This window comes from Nasonia vitripennis, chromosome 1, assembly GCF_009193385.2.
Source record: "Nasonia vitripennis strain AsymCx chromosome 1, Nvit_psr_1.1, whole genome shotgun sequence".
In the NCBI taxonomy this organism is placed as follows: domain Eukaryota; kingdom Metazoa; phylum Arthropoda; class Insecta; order Hymenoptera; family Pteromalidae; genus Nasonia; species Nasonia vitripennis.
In genome coordinates, this window is record NC_045757.1 from 16,386,206 (window position 1) to 16,409,628 (window position 23,423).

The window sequence follows — 23,423 nt, forward strand, 5'->3', positions numbered from 1 at the left end:
AAATTTGTTTACTTCATATAAAATTCTATAAAGATTTTGTACTTATTCGTTTGATAGATAAAATTATTTCTAATCAATTACATAAACATAATAGATTGCAATTCTTTCTCTCTTTTTTTCGCATAGCTATAATCGTTATAGCTACTGTCCTTCGATTGTTGTTTTACAAACATAATAAACATAATAAAAATACACTTTAAAAATATGAAATACACGTAAAAAAAGTAAATTTTTTCATACAGCGTGCGCAAAGATCGTTTTTGCTAATAAGCATGCAGGAATGAATTCAATTAGAGTGCGAGAATGGTTTGTTGACGTTTTTGCGTGCGGGAAAAAAATCCTCGTTTCGTGAAACATTACACCCTCGCTACGCTCAGGCGTAAACGTTACACGAGACGACGCTTTCTTTCCCAGACACGAAAACGTAAATAAACCATTGTGCCGCACGCTAAAAGAATTCAATGCCACATGCTCAATAGCTTGCGACAAAAGAGCACACTGTGCACCAAAATCCCTGTGCAAGATCTTTGCGCAGCTTTTTTGAAAAAATAGTGTACGATACTAGTGCGGGCGTAGGTCATCCCACACTCGCTTTGCTCGTGCGGAAACGACCTACGTTGCGCACTCGTATTTATTTATTTTATTTATTTATTTAGCCAGAAAATTTACACTAGTGAATTACAATAGTGACTTACACTCCGCAATGCACCAGTAAATCCCGCAGAGGTACTCGCAGGTACCTGTTGGCAGGACTGGCCACTCTTATCTACTAAAACTTAATACTAATTACAATTCCTTTATTATAACACTTTTCCCATTACAAGAGATCCTCTTACAATTTAATTTTTAAATAGAACCTAAATATTCATCCCTATTATCTTAGCATATCATTCATTCATCCTAATCCATTCCTTTATTTTACTTTTCGCTGTTTCATATTTGTTTAAAGTTTTTAGCTCGTTTGGAAGATCATTGAATACACCAACAGCCTTTATATAGCTGTTTTTTTGGCTTACAGTTTTAGTTCTTTGTGGTATCTGTATCAACTTTTTCCTTGTTACGCTATTCGATGTCAAGAACCTGTTTTTCATATCATTATAGTGGAACACTATGGATTCAAACGCAAACAATTGTCTTAAGTTTAGAGGTTTGTTATGAGTCATGAATTTGTTGTTACTTATTATTTTTAGCAATCTACTTTGTAAATTTTGTAATATGTTCAAGTTGTTATTATACGCTCCCCCCCATGCTATTATTCCATAATTTATAACACTGTGAAAGAATGCATAGTATATCATTAATAATGTATGTGTTTCCATGAATGTTCTTAGCTTATAAAATACAAACACTAAATATTTAGTTTTATTTATTAAATATTCTATATGTTGTTTCCATTTCATGTTGAAATCGAAAATTATACTCAAGTATTTACAGTGTTCCACCCTTTTCAAGACCTTTCCCTCTATTTGACATGTAAAGTTTCTTGGGACACTATCAATATAATTACCAAAAGTCATATATACCGTTTTGTCAATGTTTAAGGATAATTTATTTTGTGCAAGCCAGACCGATATGTTACTTAAGTAGTCGTTCATCTTGATTTCAACATTACTCCAGTTATCATCAGTTGATATTACAGCTGTGTCATCAGCATAGGATATGATTGTTTCTTTTGTCATATTTATCAAGAGATCATTGACGTATAAAATAAAAAATAGTGGTCCTAATATAGTTCCTTGTGGCACCCCTGTATCAACAGCCTCATAACTGCTTACGACATCTTTCAGTTTAACTCTTTGGCACCTATTAGTTAAGTAACTCCTAATTAATTTATATGCTATTCCCCTAATACCATAATTATAAAGTTTATCCAACAAAATTTTGTGATTTACAGTATCAAATGCTTTTGAGAGATCCAAAAAACTTATAGCTATTGGCTTACTTTTATCTAGTTTATTATAAATAATGTTTGTTATATGATATAATGCTTCCTTTGTGCCTTTATTTTTTACAAAACCATACTGATTTTCCGCTATGATCTTACTTTTGTTTATAAATTCAGTAATTCTGCAATATATAACTCTTTCCAATATCTTAGCTAAGTTTGAGATTAAAGAGATAGGTCTGTAGTTTGATACTTGTTTCTTACTTTTCGCTTTATATATTGGTATCACCTCAGCACTTTTTAACGCTTCTGGCCAAATACCCTTTTCAATACATAAGTTAATAATATGCACTAATGGATTTATTATATAATCCGATAGCAGCTTTATTGTTTTAACATTTATCTTATCTACTCCACCGCTTTTCAATTCCATATTCTTTATGATTCTACTTATCTCACTGTTATTAGTTGGGGTCAAGAAAATAGATTTTGGATACTTTATTGGTTGATGTGCCTTAGCACTAGTTGGTTGTTTAATTTTATCACTTAGTTTTTTACCAATATTGCAGAAATAAGAGTTGAACTCATTGGCTATGCCTATGGGTTCATCGATCTTCTGCATATCTTTATTTAAAATTTGTTTTATAGTGTCGTCTTTCTTATTTGTTTTCCCTAGTTTAGTTTTCACTATTTCCCATAAACGTCTAGGATTTCTTAGATTTTTTCCTACTTGTTCACTATCATATTTAAATTTTGCCTCATTGATAACTTTATTTAGAATTTTTGTATAGTCCTTATACTCTTTCTTCAGCCTCTTATTACCTGGTTCCAATTGCCAAGTCTTATACAATAACTCTTTTTTATTGCACGATTCTATTATGGCCTTAGTAATCCATATTTTTCTAGGTTTTGTGTTGTCTCGTATGTTACGTATTTTTTTGTTTTCCGTAGCTAAATCTATGCTAATCTTTATGTGTTCAATAAGTGTATTGGTAGCTTCAGTTGGATCATGCATAGTCAATATCAATTCCCAATTTACATCCTTCGCTATTTTCCTTAGTTTTTTGTAATTTATTGTTGTTTTGTTCTCTTCTACCTTGTTTGCTCTTTGCTTGTTAATCGATACAAATAGTGGATAATGATCAGTTAGCGCATAAATTAATTTGAAAGTCCTGGTTAAAATTGTATTAGTTTTTAGTATTGTAATATACTATTAAGTAACCATTGCTATATTAACTCTAAACGAATCCAGTTGCATATAAAACAGTAATCCGAAAGTGTACAGTATTACTCCACGCTCCCCTAATCAAAAAATCACCATGAAAGAAAATGCACATGCATATCTAAAAATCTTACTTTTCACGAATCGGTAAAAAAACAAACAAGAAAAATGAGCCTAGTAGATTAAAATTCATTAAATAGAAGCTGAGATCAAAGTAATGCAGTTTTCAGTTATACAGAGTATAGAGGCTGAAAAACAAAAAAAATTAAACCCTAATATCTTTAAAACGAATGGTTTCATAAACAGCCCAAAGATAGGGATCAAGATGCTACATAATGCTAATTAAATCCAAAATTTGAACTTGATTATTTTACTCTAGTTATCGTGTCCCACAGAAAAACGACTTTTTCAGTTTTTGATGTTTTTCTCCGGATCTGCCCCATACAATGACTTAAAATTAAAGTGGTATATAGTTCTAATTACTTTCAATAATCATGTATTTTTTTAGAAAGTTTCGACATTAGTCTTCGAGTTGTAACGGCTTAAAAAAATTTCACTCCTTGGTGTATAACAAAAGAACAACCGATATTTTAAATTAACCGCCGTGGAAAGATAGGTATTTTTATTCACTTTTAGGAACATATTCAGTGATTTACTTTAATCGACCGTTTTGATAAAATTATCACAAAAAACTGAAATTTCAAAATTAAAAAAATCGCTATAAAACAAAAACGCATTGATAAAATAAAAAATGGACTTTTTCCCCAGCATGCTATATTAAAAGCAAAAAGAATGAGCCTTGGTGGATTAAAATTCACTGAGTAGAAGCTGAGATACAGATGTCCACGAACGAACACACATACACACACACACACACTCGCATACACATGCATCCGTACGGACATTTTCTAAAAACACTATTTTTCGACTAAAAATGCATCAAAACTTACTTCCTACATGTTTTTACACAAACTCAAAAAATTACTATTACAAGGTTTCCTTAGGAAAGAAGCAAAAAGTCAAGGATTCATTTATATTGAACAAAAAAGTCATAAAAGATTGCGTGAAAGCAATATTGATGTATATAAACACGGTACGGTGCTTATCGGGACAAATCTTATACGCACTGGTGCTTATTGGGACATTTAGCGCTTATCGGGACAGCATTAAGTAATAGCACCTAAGGTAAATCTTAACGCCTTAAGGGGATAATACTGACAATGAGTTCAATACTAAATAACATTAATAAATTACCTCTAGTAATCATTTTAAATTTTTTGTACCCATTAGTCGGGACTTAAGTGACTCTTTTTTGACAGGCGGGCAAAGAAGTTATTTTACGGGTCAAAAAGAAACTTTTGGCCCGCTTAATAGGGCAAAAAAATTTTAGCGGACAGAAAAAACTTTTTTGACCAATTAAGCGAGAAAAAAGATTTTAGTTCGTTTTGTAAAATTCTGGGGTTGCTATGTGTAGGTCTAACGTTATGCAATAATGATGTGCACGTTGGCAGGGACTGTTGTAGATAATGTCTAGATGTTCTCTTGAAGATGAAGAAAGATTTTGAACCAGTTTAAGTTGCGTATTTTGCGAATGTATTCTTTAAGAGAAACGCAAAAAGAAAAGCAAGAGGTGAAGACTAACAATTCAGCTGAATAAGTACAAAAGCCTGGTATTCATTGATATAGAAAAAAATTCATAAAAGATTGCGTGAAAGCAATATTGTTGTATATAAATATGGTATGGTGCTTATCGGGACAAATCTTATGCGCACCGGTGCTTATTGGAACGATTGGCGCTTATCGGGACGGTGTTAAATACTAGCACTGAAGGAAAGGTCGGAGGAGCAGCCGAACGGCACCGCCGCAACGTTCAAGTGACGCTGCGGTCAGATGGCAAAATCCCGATTTCAACAACAAATACAGCACAACTGCGTACTTTAGAAAAAAATCGCTCTGTACCCCCTTTCTTCTTATCCTAAAGTAAGAGCAACTCGTGTGAAACATGGTATTAAGTGCATCATTTCAAGGTTGTATTGGAATTACGTTACAGTAACAGAGAGCAGCAGAACAAGCGGCCATCTTGAATTTATATGCAGTCACCGTCTTGGTAGCTCATATCGTAATTCCAATGCTACGTCGTAAAGATGCACTTAATACCATGTTTCACACGAGTTGCTCTTACTTTAGGATAAGAGGAAGGGCGGTACAGAGCGATTTTTTTTCTAAAGTACGCGGTTGTGCTGTATTTGTCGTTGAAATCGGGATTTTGTCACCTGGCCGCAGCGCCACTCGAACGTTGCTGCGGTGCCGTTTAGTTGCTCCTCTGACGGCCCCGTAAGGGGTTCATCCTAGGTTAAATCCTGCAAAAAAACAATATTCTTCTTACCAAACAATTGTTTATTTGATGTAATTTGAAAAAAATTCTATCGAAAATATATAATATATACACCATTTTTATGGATAAAAACATGTATATACCTTGTAAAATCATTGACCAAAATTCATAACATTTCACAATATAAATAAGTGTTTTTATAGCACAGTGTGACCTAACCCCGCGCTTAAGTCACGCCTATCCGTGACCTAACTAGTCCTTTTTTGCACCGTGTTTATCACACTCGCTACGCTCGTGCGCTAACCTCACGGTGCAAAATAGGACTGCTTATGACACCGGACCACTTATTACGTAAAGGGTTTAATGAAATAACAAAAGATTTTGATGGTGTTCAACTTTATTTAGTTATATAATTATGTAAAGTGTTCAAGACCATAACATTTTTTAATTTCTTTTATTGATTGCAGCATTTGTTCAATATATATTGCTTCAAAAATAATGTTAATACATCGAAATCAAGACGTTTTAAAAAGCGAAACTTTTTTTGCCCGCTTAATAGGTCAAAAAAGTTTTTTTTTTCCCGCTAACATTTTTTTGCCCTATTAAGCGGACAAAAAAGTTTTGTACGATAAATAGGTACGAAAAACGCGAAAATCGTTCTTGTATTACAAAAAAGGTTTTTTTACCAGGCAAAAAAACTTCTTGCCCGCTTAATAGAGCAAAAAATTAAGCGGTAAACAAGCTTTTTGCTCGCTTTTTAAAAAGCGTCGATTTTAGATAGGTAAAGTCATTGTTTTTGGGATAAAAAGTGTTAATTTAGATAGGGTATTAGATAAGGTTTATGTGAAACAATTAGGCGAAGAAATTTAGCAAATAGTTACGAAGTAATTAGGAAGGTAAGCTTACAAGCGAAAGTGAGGTTAGGGTAGACGCGACGTGGTACAGTTTGGTATAGGGACAAAGGACTTTGGCGGGAATTTTCACGAAGAACGAGATGTCGAAGAAGGATGAGATTACGGCGAGAGAGACCCGGACCAATAGTCTCTCACAAACTACACTGGATGACAAGCTGACTAATAGGAGGGTCAACTTCGCGGAGGAAAAGGATGCAAAGAGGGAGAAGAAAGAACGCCAAAGAGAAGCAGAGTTCAAAGAATTGAAAGAGAGCATGCAAGAAGAGGTAAGGTTAGTGAGGCAGGGAAGATTGGAGGTAGAAAAGCTGAAATTTGTAACGGTCACTTATGGGTCGGGGGAAGTTTTAAATTTCGCGCTGCGACACGGGCGACATTTTATAGGGTAGATTTGGCAAGCGTCGATTTGTATGTGTGTGTGTGTGCGGGAGAGAATACGAAGCGCCGGATCGCCGGGCAAAGCAGAACGCTGCGAGAGGTCCAAGCGATCGGTTGGACTCTGCAAATTTATAATACAGTCGACTCGAGAGAAATTGCAGAAACCCGAGAAGGGGTAAGCCGAGTGAATACCGTGATAAGAATTTAAAAGTAGATTTAATTCTAATTGGTTCCGATTAGTTTTTGTATCAAATCAAAAGTTCGCTGCTCTGAGGAGGCGATCAGGGAGTCGTAGCCCTGGAAAGGACATCGTCAACGTGGCCGTCGAGACGTGGCTCCGATTTCGACGTACCCGCAATACAGATCCTAAAGCCATCCAACGCGCCAACGCCACTACTCCGAGCGCAGAGCATCAGTGATCGACGCATTGTAAGCGAACGAATTTGAATCGAAGTTATAGATATCGAGCCGGCCATTCAAATAGTAGCGGAGACAAGCTTGTCTTTTAGAGCAAAGCCACATTTAATTTGTTGACGACGATGGCGCGCTGCGCAAGTCAAAGCATGTATGTGAGTGTGTGTGATTTGATAAATGTGCATGCGCGCATATAATTTTTTTTTTAAGATTAGTTCGACGAACGACGGTATCCCAGTTGTGCCTCGCAGAATTTTGTACTCAAAATAACAACGTACCTTATTTTATTTGAAATATACATATATCTATTCTCCCCATACATCCATTTTTTACAAATTAGATTTAGTTGCGTTAACAAAAGAGTTGAGGGAGCGTGTAAATATTGTAGAGAAGAAAATGCAGGATTTGGAAGATAAGGAAAAGGAATTTTATGATAATATATAGATAAGATCGAGTTTTAGCTTAGCTAGCCGGTCGACAGAGGGCGGCATGGGTTCGCAGTGGAGCCTGAAGAGCGGTATGAGCGCGAAGAGCTGCGTCTCGTTATCGGAAAGAGAGATTATGAGAATGAAAAGGTTAGTTTACGATCAGGATAGGATGGACAGGAAAAACAACAGTTATAAAGGGAATAATGCCAGAAGCGAATGTGGAATTCAAGGAATGGGTTAAAGAGTTTTTAGAGAACAAAATAGGGGTTAAAGCAAACTTAGAGTTCGCGAGGAAAATTGGAACGTAATAGTAGCGGGAGTAGGAAATAAAGAGAAAGGGGAGATCATGAAAAACAAAAGTAAGCTGGCAGGATCCAGGGTATATATAGAGAATGATCTGAGTCCGGAGGATAGGAAGAAGCAATAGGATATACACAGATGGGTAAAAGAAAAGAGTGGAAGGTTGGGATATAAAAGCAGATACGGGTAGAATATGCTTTAGGAGGAGGTGGATTAAGTGGGAGGAACGTAAGGCAATAGAAAAAGAAATTGAGAATGAAATAAGTAATGGGAGACAAGCATTAATGGGCAGGGAGGAACAAAGCGGGTCAAATGAAGGGGATAAGAATTTTATGTAAACCAGAAATGGAGGGATGCTATTTGTGGAAGGGATAACACAGAATTTAGTCAAATTACAAGCGAGGCAATTAATAAAAAAAAGCTTATTTTTTGGAACATAGCTGGTCTATGGAGCAAAGACAGGGATGTCTGGAGATTTTTAGAGCAGGGTGATTTTATATGCTTATTAGAAACTTGGGTAGAAGAGAAGGATAGGAGTAAGTTGGAAGAAAGATTTTCTAGAAAGTACGTCTGGAAAGTGATCCCTGCTAGGAGAGTTGCAAAAACAGGGAGGGCTAAAGGAGGATTTTTGATAGGTATAGGGTTGGGAGAAAGAAAATAATGTAGAAACAACTGAGATAGAAGAAGGACTTATAAATACAGTGATAGAAAATAGGAAAAAAATTGTGCTGTGGTCGGTATATAATTCAGGAAATATTGAAAACTTTTGTGAACCTTGGGAAAATTAGGATAGTATACATGATAACAAGGAGAAACGCAAAAAGAAAAGCAAGAGCTGAAGACTAGCAATTCACCTAGAAAAGTAAAAAAGTCAAGGATTCATTTATATTGAACAAGAAAGTCAGAAAAGATTGCGTGAAAGCAATATTGTTGTATATAAATATGGTATGGTGCTTATCGAGACAAATCTTATGCGCACCGGTGCTTATTGGGACAGCATTAAATAATAGCACCTAAGGTAAAGCTTAACGCCATAAGGGGATAGTACTGAGTTCAAAACTGAAAAACATTAATAAATTACTGATACTAATCATTTTCAATTTTTTTGTAACACACGAACGATTTTCGAGTTTTTTGTACCTATTAGTTGGGACTTACGTGACTCTTTCTTGACAGGCGGGCATACAAGGTTTTTTTACCAGGCAAAAAAAACTTCTTGCCCGCTTAATATAGCAAAAAATTTTTAGCGGACAGACAAAACTTTTTTGACTAATTAAGCGGTAAAAAAGTTTTTTGTTCGCTTTTTAAAAAGCGTCGATTTCGATGTATTTGCATTATTTATTTAAAATTCATAACAAAAATTGAATTTTGCTTTTCAATATTGATTGAACAAGAGCATGGTTGCCCTGTCAAAAAATTGTCTCGTCAGCTCCGCAAATACGTACGAAAAATACGAAAATACGCCCGCGCGTTACAAAATAGTACATTACGATGCTAGTGAAATAAGTCGTACTTTACGGCATGGCGAGTGTAAGCGCTGAAGCGCAACGAGTGAGCTTAACGCCGTGCCGTGAAGGACGACTTATCTTACGTGTATCGTACGATATTTTATAGCACTCATTAAAATAAATCCTCTGTCACGCTTATCCGCGGAATTAACAGTCCAGTTTTGCAGCTGTAGTTAGCGTGAAGAGTGCGATCATCACGGTGCAAAAAAGGGATACTTTGACCACGGATAAGTGTGACATAAGTGAGGATTATTCCACGCAGTGCTATACAATATGGTGTGCACCAAGGGCTAAGTGGACTTTTTGACTAAAAAAGCCCACTTTACGCCTTTGGTACGCAATATACTATTTCAATCATAGATTCAATTTATATACACTGAATACCCATTTGATCAACAACACATGAATTTTTCTTTTTCGCACTTGCGGAACTAAAGCATTTTTTGTAACTCATGCACGGATTTTCCGTTTTCGCAGCCAATATAGCAGAATAAAGTAACCTTTGCCTATGCGGTCGATAAAAATTAAAAAAAAACAGTCGCTAAACAAGTAGCTTTGATAGTATGAATTTTTATTTTAAATTTAAAAAAATGGTTAATGTCGTTGCAGCATCTGAAAAATATTGCACTAGTACCGCTTCATACGCCAAGAAAAAGTAAAAATCCATAAATGCGTTACAACTCCGCCTCGGCATACAGACGCACGCGCCTTCGGTTTGAGCTATCTAGCCTTTGATTCGGCCTGCCATCTTCATACTCGGGCTAAAACAGACCACTTTACGCCATTGGTATACCATATAATATTAATGTAGCAATGTAAGAAATCGATAGCTATTAGTTCGTCAAATCATTATATATTGGGTAACGGTTATGTAAAAATTGTTTAATGATACTATCGCAATCTGAAGTAAACATTCAAGAGTATATCCAGGTGTTGGAATACGGGACGAGCTCTGCGGGTTGCTATGTGTAAAGATGATGTGCACGTTGACTACGGCTTTGGCAGATAATGTTTATGTTCTTCCTTGAAGTTTTTGAACTAGATAAAGACGCTGCTACGTGTGGATACACGTCACGGAAATCTAATTACTATAAGAGAGGAAATAGAAAAGTGCAATGTGGGTGGCGGACGTTGCGCGACGACTTAGTATCTGCCTCGCAAGAGGATTTCGATTCAAGCCCGGGGTCCGTCACTTTTTCATTGCACTTTCAATCTTAATATTTTCCAGTTTCAAAGAAGTGGGATCTTACCATGACGTTTGCAAGTGGATTGTCTATTCGTAGTTGCCTGTCTTATCTACTAAGGAGAATAAAATTATATATAATGCGTCTAATATGTGTTTCGTCCTGTGAAGTATGAAGTTATGACGAGGATCCGAGCGACGCGTGCCGATTATAGAAGAGTTATGTATTGCTTCGCGCACTGGGCCCAGGATGTGTCACGTGTGGATACACGTCACGGGTATCTAATTTCTATAACACAACGAGTAGAAACGTGCAATGCTGATGGCGGCCGTGGCGCGACGACTGAGTGCCTGCCTCGCGAGCCAGAGGGTCTCGGTTCAAGGCCTCAGTCTGTCACGTTTTTATTGCAGTTTCACTGAATGAGCGGCAATTCAGCTGAATAGGTAAACAATTCTGAGATTTATTTATAGAACTAGAAAGTCATGAAAGATTGCGTGAAAGCAATATTGTTGTAAATAAATGTGCAATGGTGCTTATCGGGACAAATCTTATACGTACCGGTGCATATTTAGACATTTAGCGCTTATCGGGACAGCATTAAATAATAGCACCTAAGGTAAATCGTAACGACATAAGGGGATAATACTGATTTCAATACTAAAAACATTAATAAATTACCAATAGTATTTAATTAAAATTCTTTTGTAATACACGAACGATTTTCGCATTTTTCCTACTAATAAATTAATACGCATTTTTCGTATTAATAAATCGGGACTAAAGTAACTCTTTTTTGACCGGCGAGCAAATAAGTTACTTTAGCGGGCAAAAAACTTTTTGTCCGCTTAATATCTGCATTATTTATATTTATTATTCATATAAAAAAATTAAATTTTTCTATTCTGTATTATTTGAACAAGAGTATGGTTGTCGTGTCAAAATATTATCACGTCAGCCCCGCATAACACTTATGAAAAACACGAAAATATGTCCGCGCCTTACAAAAAGTATGGTGCATACCAAGGGCTAAGTAGGCTTTTTGACCTCGTGTGGTTGCAATACTCGTCTTCGGCTTGCAAACGCACTCGCCTTCGGCTCGTGCTCGACTCGTACAGCAAATTCCACACTCAGTCAAAAAGCACTCTTTACGCTCTTGGTACACAATATAATATTTCAATCGTAGATTCAATTTATATATACTCAATATCTATTTCATCAACAAAACAAGAATTTTCCTTTTTACGCACTTGCGGAACTAAAGCACGTTTTGTAACTCAGGTAATGATTTCTCGTTTTTGCGACCAATAAAGCAGAATAAAGTAACCTTCGCATATGCGGTCGATAAAAATTAAAACACAGCCGCTAAACAAATAGCTTCGACAGTATGAATTTTTATTTTAAATTAAAAAAATGGTGAGTGTGGTTGCCGCATCTGTAAAATACTGCAGTAGGCTCGCGTAATACGCACAAAAACGTAAAAATCTATACATGCGTTACAAAATATATGATCTGCACCTAGGTATAAGTGGTCTTTCGTGTGAATATTGCTGTACTCGTCTTTAGCTCGCAGACACACTCGCCCTCGGTTCGAGCTATATATCCTTTTACCCGGCCTGCCATTTCCAAACTTGGGGTAAAACAGCATATTCTACGCCCTTGGTATGCAATATAATATTAATATGGCGATGTAAGCGATCGATAGCTATTAGTTCGTCAAATCATTATGCATTGGGTAACGGTTAAGTAAAAATCCCGCTTGTTTAACTATACTATCGCCAGGGTTGTTTAACCTATAGCCGGTTTTGTAAATCACTAAAATAATGAGTGAAGAGTATAACCAAGTGATAGTCAGGCTTTGAAACGCGAGACGAGCTCTATGGGTTGCTATACGTAGGTTTAACATTCTACAGAAAAATGATCTTCACGTTGGAAGAGTCTCAAGTAAATTATGTTCAAGTTTTCTCTTGAAGATGCTGGAAGTTTGACCAGTAGAAGTTGGTTATTTTGCGAATGCATTCTTTAAGACAAACGCAAAAAGAAACGCTAGTGCTGAAGACTAGTATTTCAGCTGAATGAGTAATAAATTCTGAGATTCATTTATATAACTGGGAAGTCATAAAAGATTGTGAAAGCAATATTGTTGTATATAAATGTGGAATGGTGCTTATCGGGACAAATTATGTACACATCGGTGCTTATTGGGACGGATGGCGCTTATCGGGACGGTTTTAAATACTAGCACTTAAGGTAGATTGTAACGATATAAGAAGATAAAACTGAGTTAAATACTAAAAAAACATTAATTAATTACCGATAGTAATCCTTTCAATTATTTCAATCGGAGATAAATTTTATATATGAGCGATTCCGCGTGATGTCGAATAGTTCAGGGTCAAAATATGGAAGTATGGTATTTTTAGGAGCACTCTTAAAATACTAATTTTTTTGGGTTCGTTAGGGCATATAATATTTAAAGAAAAAGGGTAGCAAGTCAAAACCATGTGCTAACAAGTAGCTACGCCAGTGTTGTTTAATCCATATCTCGTTTTGTAAAATACTCAAATAGTTATTCAAGAGTATAACCAGGTGATATGCAGGCGTTAGAAAACAAGACGAGTTCTGTGGGTTGCTATGTGTAAGTCTAAAATTCTGCACAATGATGATGTGCACGTTGGCAGATATTTTTGTAGATAATGTCCAGATGTTCTCTTGAAGATCCAGAAAGATTTTGAACCAGTTTAAGATGTTTTTTTTGCGAATGTATTTTTTAAGAGAAACGCAAAAAGAAAAGTAAGAAGTGAAGACTAGCAATTCAACTGGATAAGTAAAAAAGTCAAGGATTCGTTTATATTGAACAAGAAAGTCATAAAAGATTGCGTGAAAGCAATATTGTTGTATATAAATATGGTATGGTGCTTATCGGGACAAATCTTATACGCACCGGTGCTTATTGGGACATTTAGCGCTTATCGGGACAGCATTAAATAATAGCAACTAAGGTAAATCGTAACGCCATAAGTGAATAATACTGACTTCAAAACTAAAAAACATTAATAAATTACCGATAGTATTCATTTTAAATTTTCTTTGTAACACGAACGATTTTTGAGTTTTTCGTACCTATTAATCGGGACTAAAGTGACTCTTTTTTGATCGGCGGGCAAAAAAGTTATTTGCTTGCAAAAAAGTTATTTGCTTGCAAAAAAGTTATTTGGCAAAAAAGTTATATATACTGCGCGGGCGGGAATTGTCACTTCCCACTCGCTATTCAAGTAAAATCGTATACAAACCACGGGAGGAAAATTGGAAGTGTGTAATATACTATTAGCGGGCAAAACAACTTTTTTGACCAATTAATCATTATTACCTTTTTTATTTATACACTGTTTCAGGAATTTTAATAACAACGATTCATTTCTTTTGTCTTATACCGTATAGGTTTGTGTTTCTGGATGAATTTTAGAGTTCTAAAGTTTTTAAGGTATGCTCATTACACCTACGCCTGTCTTAAATCCGGCGTCATAAGCAAAATTTCAATCGAGTTCGAAATAGTTTATTGTATATCAAGGGCGTAAAGTGGGCCTTTTTAGACCGAGTGTGGAGGTTGCAGTACGAGTCGAATGCGAGGTAGCACGTGCCGAAGGCGAGTGCGTATATACCGAGCCGAAGACGAGTACTGCAAACTCCACACGAGGTCAAAAAGCCCACTTAGCCCTTGGTACACACCATATTTTTTTGACGCATGTATTAATTTTCGCGTTTTTCATGGCTATGAAGCAGGAGTAAATTAGCCTTTTTTACACGGCCACTACACACCTATAAATATTTAGAAAATATGACTCAGAAACTTATAATTTGCATTTTCAAACAAAATTTTGTCAGGAGCAAAAATTTTTTGGCCGCTGCTCACTTTTTTCGCCCGCCGATAAAAGAATGGTACTTTACGTCCGCTTAATAGGTACGAAAAACGCGAAAATCGTGCATATGTTACAAAATAGTATATTGTGTATCAAGGGCGTAAAGTGGCCTTTTTTGGACAAAAAGCCCACTTAGCCCTTGATGCACACCATATTTTTTGTAATGCACGGACGTATTTTCGCGATTTTTCGTGCGTGTTAATCGGGGCTGACGTGACTGTTTTTTGACACGGCAACCATGCGCTTGTTCGAACATTATAAAGCGATAAATTTATTCATATTATAAATAAACAATTGATTTTATTTAAACAGAATTGATAATAATAAAATATGAATAAAATGAGATAAATTATTACGTAAAGGGTTTAATGAAAAAACAAAAGATTTCGATGGTGTTCAAATTTATTTAGTTATATAATTATGCAAAGTGTTCAAGAACATAACACTTTTTAATTTCTTTTATTGATTGCAGCATTTGTTCAATATATATTGCTTCAAAATAGTACATTATGCAACAAGGGACTAAAGTCGATGATTATACCCGCGAGTGGGTTTACTGCCCTCGCTGCGCTCGAGGGAATAATCGACTTTAGTCACGTGTTGCATATAGAACTTTATTCACGACTTGACTATGTATAGCACTTTATTCCTTGGAAAAATGGGACTTAAGTCAATTCAAATGAAATCTTCAAAAATTTTCAAATGTTTCTAAAATTTTGTTTTTTCATTTTTTAAACATTTTTAAAATTTTTTTATCAATTAAATAAGACTTTTATTCTGAGTAGCAGAGAGAAGGAGTACGGAGCACATCTAGACTCTATGAGATTCTGTCGCAGACTAAACTCCTAGCGCATATCGGCGGTGCATAGCGATGCAGGAAAACTGCCTAAAACAATGGTCCTATTCTAGCCCTACAGACAGACTCCAGATGGCTAGACCCTCCAAGAAGTCCGCGTCGCACTACGTGCCGCTGCACCCCGCGTCGTAATCCGAGCGAGCCATAAAATATAAAAACGCATGAATGGACCTTTCTTAAGTTCGAGTATGGTCCGAGATTTAGTTTTGTAACCGGAATATTTCAACATTTATTGATACAAAAATTTTAAAAATGTTTAAAAAATGAAAAAACAAAATTTTAGAAACATTTGAAAATTTTTGAAGATTTCATTTGAATTGACTTAAGTCCCATTTTTCCAAGGAATAAAGTGCTATACATAGTCAAGTCGTGAATAAAGTTCTATATGCAACACGTGACTAAAGTCGATTATTCCCTCGAGCGCAGCGAGGGCAGTAAACCCACCCGCGGGAATAATTATAGACTTTAGTCCCTTGTTGCATAATGTACTATTTTTCCGCTAAAATTTTTTTGCCCTATTAAGCGGGCTAAAAAGTTTTTTTTCGGCCGGTCAAAAAAGAGTCACTTTAGTCCCGATTAATAGGTACGAAAAACGCGAAAATCGTTTGTGTATTACAAAAAAATTATATTACCCTTAAATTATAGACCCTTCAAGCCCGTGGAAGGTGGTATACCACGGATTCATCTTTGCTCAAAACTTTAATAATACTATAACATATTGCTACTTTCAGATCTCCTTGACGCTACGTCTATTACTAATTGTGCATTTTCAAAATATACATTAAAGATGTATAATGCTATCTAAAGGGCTATTACTCTTAGTTTTTTATGAATATTTTTCATTAAGGACAAAATCAAATGTAAAAACTATACTTTACAAATAATTTTTACTGCTTTTATTTTGCGTTGTTCTGCAGTGGATATATTCTGATATTACATCAGTCTATATTCATCCTTGCAACATTTCTAATGAATTGTTTACAATTCATTACAATCATTTATGATTTCCCTTTAAATGTATATTTTTCAGATGACTTGCATTTTTTAACTGACATTATGTCCAACGTAAATAGTGGTATTCCTAAGCTTTGCTTAAAAAAAGTAGATGGAATTTACATTAATAAAGCATGGACAACTTTGCAGTCTAATTCTGTAGGGAATGGCATTGCTTTGGAAAATTCCAAAGACGATTCCAGATCTTCAAGTTGTACAAATTCCTTATGTGACTATCAGGAATGGTCTCATCTGCCAAGTGAAACAGATACCACAAGCAATGATACTGCAGGTTACAGTGTTGGTTCTTATTCACTTAGTGATTCAAAGATCAGAAAAACGTATTCAAATACGGACGATGAAGGATTTGCTGGAGAAATTGAAAGTACAAGTTCGAGTCCACTTGTTTCTGAAGATGTTTTGGACAGAAGAAGCATGAATGAGTTCGTAGAAGAATTCAATGACAGCTTTAATATTTCTGGTAGTATGACACATTCATCCCCTAACAAAAAACGTGTAGAATTTGTTGAAAGTACAATAGATCCACGTAAACAGATGATGTCAGAAGTTGATCCCGTTCTGGCAAAAGGATTTAATGATTCGATAAAACTCAATAATCATTTTTCGAGAGATCTACCTAATTCATTTCTAACTGCTACATCTATTACACAAAAAATTCCAGAACAAGAAATACAAGAATCGACATTACCAAACGTTAATTCGACGTACACCTTAGATTTTCCAGAATTGGACTTACCAGGTATAATTTTTCTTTATTAATTTATGACGGGCGATATTAGCACGTCATAAGCTCAGCATGCCGCGAGAAGAAAGACTTGTACTAAATTCACACTGTTACAGGTACCAGCGCTGGCAAGGCGGGGAGAGCCGCTGGACGACACGAGAGAGGCGGAGAGAGAGGGAGAGAGAGAGAAAATTCGGCGACACGCGACTGAGACGCGTGCCGCCAGATACGATCCGACCTTTGAACCGACTCCTCGCGAGACGCTCAGTACTTTCGGGAGATAGCTGCTAAGAGAGTGAAAGTCGAAGTGTGTGAGTGTGCGTGCGTATACGACGTTGCGTCTCGCTACCGCATCCAGAACTGCACCGACGGGGTTCCGACTGCTGACAGCGAACATTAGGGCGATACCGGCTAACTGTAAGTGCCAGCTCTCTCTCTCTCTCTCACACGCTACACTCGCCAGGGCTCTCCTTATCCTCCCTCGTACCTGCGACCTCGCTTGCTCGCATGCAAGCCCTGTATATAGCTTATCAATAAACGATGTGACTGTCCCTCAACAATCTCGGTAGTCGTTATTTTGCGTGTTCCTACGCGTACACTTGTATCTCGCTCCATCACCGACCCAGCCGCCTCCGCGGGCTTGCGTCTCGTATATGTACGAGATCGCAGCGTAACTGGCCTGGCCGGAACCTATTCAGCACTAGGTGCTATCCCGACGACTCTCTTTCTCGAGAGTAACGAGGTCTACGGACCTTGATTATAGCGGAGCTGGAAACTGAACAACTGCACCCAGCACACCGTTATAAATTTTACAATTTATTTTTTATTCTTATTATTTCGCCATATTTAAATTTTTTTTCATTATTCTGGATCTATAATGGTGCAGAACAATTGTCATTTGGCGTGTTACAAAGTTCATTGTTAGACATGTCTTCTTCAGTCAATTTAAATGGGTGAGATTCAGAAATTATTTTATATTACTTGATATTTTCTCTAAAGGTAAAACGGAAACGGCTTCTGCGTCAAATTTGTTATCAAAACAGCGAATAAAACGAAATTAATATTTTAAAGTTTTATTTCATACTTCATGCTGTAAGTTTTTTAATTATTCTAAAAATAGTGAGTCTCAGACACGAATCTTGAATCTCTGACTTGCAAGCTGACTCTGTCATTTGAGCCACGGATGCCGCCGACGATTCACTTTTTAAATTGTTCTCTTATTGTGATGAGATACCTGTAAGGTTTTCATACGTAACATTCCTTGATAAATCTAATAAAAAAAATTCATTTCATTTTTATTATTATCAATTTTCTGTTTACTTAATAGTACATTACGATACTAGTGGAATTACGGCACGGCGTGTATAAGCGCCCGAGCGCAGCGAGTGCGTTTAATGCCGTGCCATGAAGGACGACTCATTCCACGTGTATCATACGATATTTTATAGCACTCACTAGAATAAATCCATTGTCACGCTTATTCGTGGAATAAGCAGTCCATTTTGGCAGCGTGAAGTTAGCGCACGAGCGCAGCGAGTGCGATTATCACGGTGCAAGAAAGGGCTACTTATTCCACAGATAAGTGTAACATAAATGAGGTTTCATTCCACGCAGTGCTATAAAATTTAATAAATAATTAATTTAATGTTTATCATGTTAATCTTATTTTATAATTATATAATAATTTTCAATCATTTAATTTTCAGGAAAGATTTACTGGAGAAAGTTTTCGCTGCCAAAGAAGACGGTAGATTAAATTTTATTCGCAACTTATTTTTTACGTAATAACAATCAATGTAATGCGTATTTATGTTTTTAGGTGCAATTATTGGTAGCAAAGCCAATAGTTCATCTCATCCTATTAACAATGAAGTTAGTTTTAACATGGATATAAATGCGATGGAAATTATGCATGCTGATACGTCTGTATTAATAGACCGAAGGGAAATCCAAGTAGATTTAAATAATAGCGTAACCTCGAATACTTACACTAATGAAAACAGAATGGACATCTTAAATGGCCTAGAAGATGGCCAATTTCAAGATACACAAGAGTATAATTCTAATCATAGTCACGATAGCAATTTGGAATTAATGAATGGTGAAAAAGATTCAGGTATTGATATTGCAAACGTACCAAAATCATCCGTTCCTGATTCTAATGAAGATGTGGAAGCAGTTGCTGTTAATCAAAATGTTAATTCGGATGAATCTGATCAAGTTTCTGTTGAAGATCAAATTAAAGGTTCGTTCTAAATCATTGCTCATATATATATATATATATATATATATATATATATATATATATATATATATATATATATATATATATATATATATATATATATATATATATATATATATATATCTTCCTATATTATATAGTCATTTTGGCAAGACTCCCCCCCACCACCCCCCCACTACCCCCCACCACCCCCCACCACCCCTCCACCACCCCCCCACCTTGGCCCCCCACCAAAACACGTAAAATTCTTTCATTTTTCTGTTATTTTCGAAAATCTCAAAAACCCCCCCACCACCCCCCCACCGCCCCCCACCACCCCCCAGCGCCCCCCCACCACCCCCCGCCTGGCCCCCCCACCACCCCCCAGCGCCCCCCCACCACCCCCCGCCTGGCCCCCCCACCACCCCCCACCAAATAACATGACTGCTCTCTGCGTTATGGGGCTTGAGACCGTCATACTTTCACAACGCTATTGCGTAGTAAAATAAGGCCGCATTAACAGTCCAATTAAATACAAATTTATAACATATTATGATTAAATAGATTTAAATTGGATAATATTAAATAGAATTAAGGTTTAGGTTAAGGTAAGAAGTATCAGTTCCAAGAGAACCAGATATTGAAGATCTCTAATTTTATTTAAGTTATAAGATTAAAGTTAATTATTAATAACGTGTAAATAAGTTAGGGAATAATTGAGTTCAAAGAACTCAAAGAACCATCATAAAGTATAATCATTATAGATGATTCACTGATTGAATAAACAACAAAATGGACAAGATAAGCGAGATCAAAGACCTCGATGAATTTTCAGGTAATATGAGTAGTCAGACAGAACTAGAGAGACAGAATAAAGAGACAGTTTTCCAAATAATTTAATTTTCAGGATCACCTCACGTCTCCCAATGGCGCGCAACTCGAAAAGTCTATCATTTTATAGATGCCTTTTGCGGCACAAAGATTTAAACATTAAGAACATTAAAAAAAATTAAAATTAATTTAAAAAAAATATATATATATAAATTCAAATGATGAATTTCAAGCGTCAGAAAACTTCAAAAACTAGCTAAAACTATTTTAAATGCCATTAATAGTAGAAGTTCAATGTTAAACAATACTTTTACTTCCAGTAACAGGTTTTCTTATACAATAAGATCGATCATTTTCAACCATCCAGAACATAATTATCAGTTCATGAAAATAAAATTTTGAAGATAAAATCACACAGAAACTACAATAGGGGGTTGGCGAGCGAAGCGAGCAGGGGGGCGGAGCCCCACTAGTATATATATATATATATATATATATATATATATATATATATATATATATATATATATATATATATATATACACACATATATCTTGTTAGCTATTTTCAAAACAGTTCGAATTATTATTATAGTTATTTATATGTTCAGACAAATAGTAAGATTATTAATGTTTTACATTATCACGTTTTCACAATACGTTTTTAATACTTGTAGAACATCCTTAGCGTATTTATTTGATATTATTATAACAATTGTATAATTAAGGTGTAATTATAGTGATATTAGGATAAAAATATTTTTAGTGGGCAATATAATTAGTTTTACTGTTGCTCAAAAACACGATTGTAACAAATAAAATGGTGGATTAATATATAATAAAATAAGGCAGTTACCTTCTACTTGTACTTTCTTCTCTAGGTATAAAATAGCTCACTTTACGCCTTCAGTATACAATATATTATTTATCTTTTTTCAAAGAAAAAGCATTGGATCAATAATTTTTTGAAAGCTTTTAATCGTTAATAGATAATATCACTAGATCTAAATCGTATTTTTGTACTAAGCGCGTGAAGTTACATTTTACTCCCGAGGAGTGATACTTGCAACCTAGGGTCGGTATAGTTACGAATAAAAATTTGGAAAATACGCCATTAATCCACTTTTCAGCTTATAAAAATATATAAGAGCATTATTCAACTATTATTCATAGAGTGAAATATATTTTGTTTTCTGAATAATTACTAATATTAACGTATTTTTATTTTCAGATATCTGTACAAATACGAAAGATCTTGACGAATACGCAGAAGAAGTTGAAAACATAATTAGAAAAATGTTAAAAGATAAAATAGTAAACGTTAAGGGACATAAAGGACCTTCTCTGGAAGATAGATATTTAACTACTGAAGGTGAAAAGCCACATTGCTGCCCCTTTTGTGTAAAAATAAAATACGGTAAAATGCCTAGACATATACGAACGACGCATAAAACGGAAGACATTGTTTGTAAAATTCTTCAACTTCCTAAAGAACTACAGATTTCTAAATTTCGAGCTTTAGTAAAATTAGGAGACTATATATTCAACACTACGCAAAAAGGTGCCGGGAAGCAATTGCTGGTTGCAAGGCGACCTAATAAACCTGCTGATCAAGCGAATGAACAAGATCCTAATAAATCTCCTAGAGTCCTAAAATTGGCTGAAAATTATGTTCCATGTGACAACTGTCTGGTTTACGTTAGTAAAACTAATTTCAGACATCATAGAAGTGCGTGCACGAAAGTAAAGTTTATAGGAACTAAAGGAGCTTTGCAACAAAGTCGCTTAGTCAATCCGGATATACACGAGTTAGCGAACAATGTTCTACGAAAAAAAATTATACCTATAATGCGCGACGACGATGAAGTTAAATTACTGAAACACGATGAATTAATTATATTATATGGTAATGAAATGACAGAACTGTTGACAGAAGTTCAAAATGAAGATCAAATTCGACGGCATTTGAGATTATTAGGACGGTTTTATTTGAAATTACTTTCCTTAAATAAAGATAGTGAGAAAAAACCTTTAGATTTTTTTATTGACGGCACTAAAATAGACTTAAGTAAGGATGCGATTAAATTTATTGCAGAATTTGATCACGATACAGTAAAAGTGAAAAACCCAGCTGTAGCTATTGAACTTGGAACTTTACTAAAGAAAGTCGCAGATTTCTATATAGATCTATGTTATGCAAGAAACTTAAAGAGTGAAAGAGAACAAGCAGAATCATATCTTCGCTTAGTGTCTCGTTTTATAAAAACATTAAACAAACAATCTAAACTTGCAAAACTGCAAAAGACTAGAAGAAAAAAAGAAATCATCCCAACTGCTGATGACATCGAAAAGCTAACTGATTATGTAGAAGGAGTTCGACAAAAAGCATATGAAGCATTGAAAAAAGAATTTACTGTGGATATGTATAATTTGCTTTGCCAAACAGTTGTTGTTCTCTTACAATTATTTAATAGGAAACGACAAGGGGAGTTGTCTCGGTTACTAATTGAGGATATAAGTGAAGAATGGATAACCAGAATAACTGAAGACGAAACAGATGAATACTACCTCAAATTATGTCCGGAGGCTCAAGAAATAGCTCGTTCATATGTTCGATTGAGTATCCCAGGTAAGAGGGGTATCCGCAACGTTGGACTCATGGTTCACGAATCTCTTATTGATAGCATGAATCTGATCGTCAATGTTCGAAAAGATAGCAAAAATCTTCAAAAACTGAAAATTTCTAAGGAGAATAATTTTGTGTTTGCAAAACCATGTGAGAATTTAGACAGATTTATGTATTTTGAAGCGTACATGTTTATGGAGAAATTTAGTGCAAAATGTGGTGCAAATTTACCTGCTACATTGAGAGGAACAAAATTGCGGAAGCAAGTAGCTACATGGGGAGCCATTAACCACTTTCCGGACGATGACGTAACAGATTTGTGTAACTTCCTTGGCCATGCTGAAGGCATTCACAAAGAATATTATAGAATCAGTCAGCCGACGAGAGAGCTTCTCAAAATGTCTCAGCTGTTAAAATCAGCACAGGGAAAAAGCACACCGATAAGTAACAAAAAATCTACTGATGTATGTCAGAAAAACCAGCCATCTTCAGGCTTAGACGTTGAATATAGCAATGGCCATTCATCAACAGAAACACGTTCTGCTCCAACGAAAAAATCCCAAGGTAAAGATACCGATAATTATAAGTATCTAATATTATTTTTGTAACAAACAAACGATTTTCGCGTTTTTCGTACCTATTAATCGGGATTAAATTGACTCTTTT

General features: G+C 35.5%; 1 protein-coding gene across 4 annotated transcripts in view; it reads left to right on the plus strand.

Moving 5' to 3' along the window:
- LOC100678185 overlaps positions 1-23,423 on the plus strand; it is a 37,242-nt gene that overhangs the window by 7,925 nt on the left and 5,894 nt on the right. For all 4 annotated transcript variants that reach the window (XR_004226967.2, XR_004226968.1, XM_031925594.2 and 1 more), the window contains exons 2-6: positions 16,369-17,091; positions 17,963-18,029; positions 18,783-18,823; positions 18,896-19,321; positions 21,363-23,321. Coding sequence is in view for 2 of the 4 variants with exons in the window: in XM_031925594.2 (XP_031781454.1) it covers positions 16,369-17,091; positions 17,963-18,029; positions 18,783-18,823; positions 18,896-19,321; positions 21,363-23,321 (3,216 nt within the window). In the remaining 2 variants the exon portion in view is untranslated. The remainder of the gene's footprint in view (positions 1-16,368; positions 17,092-17,962; positions 18,030-18,782; positions 18,824-18,895; positions 19,322-21,362; positions 23,322-23,423) is intronic.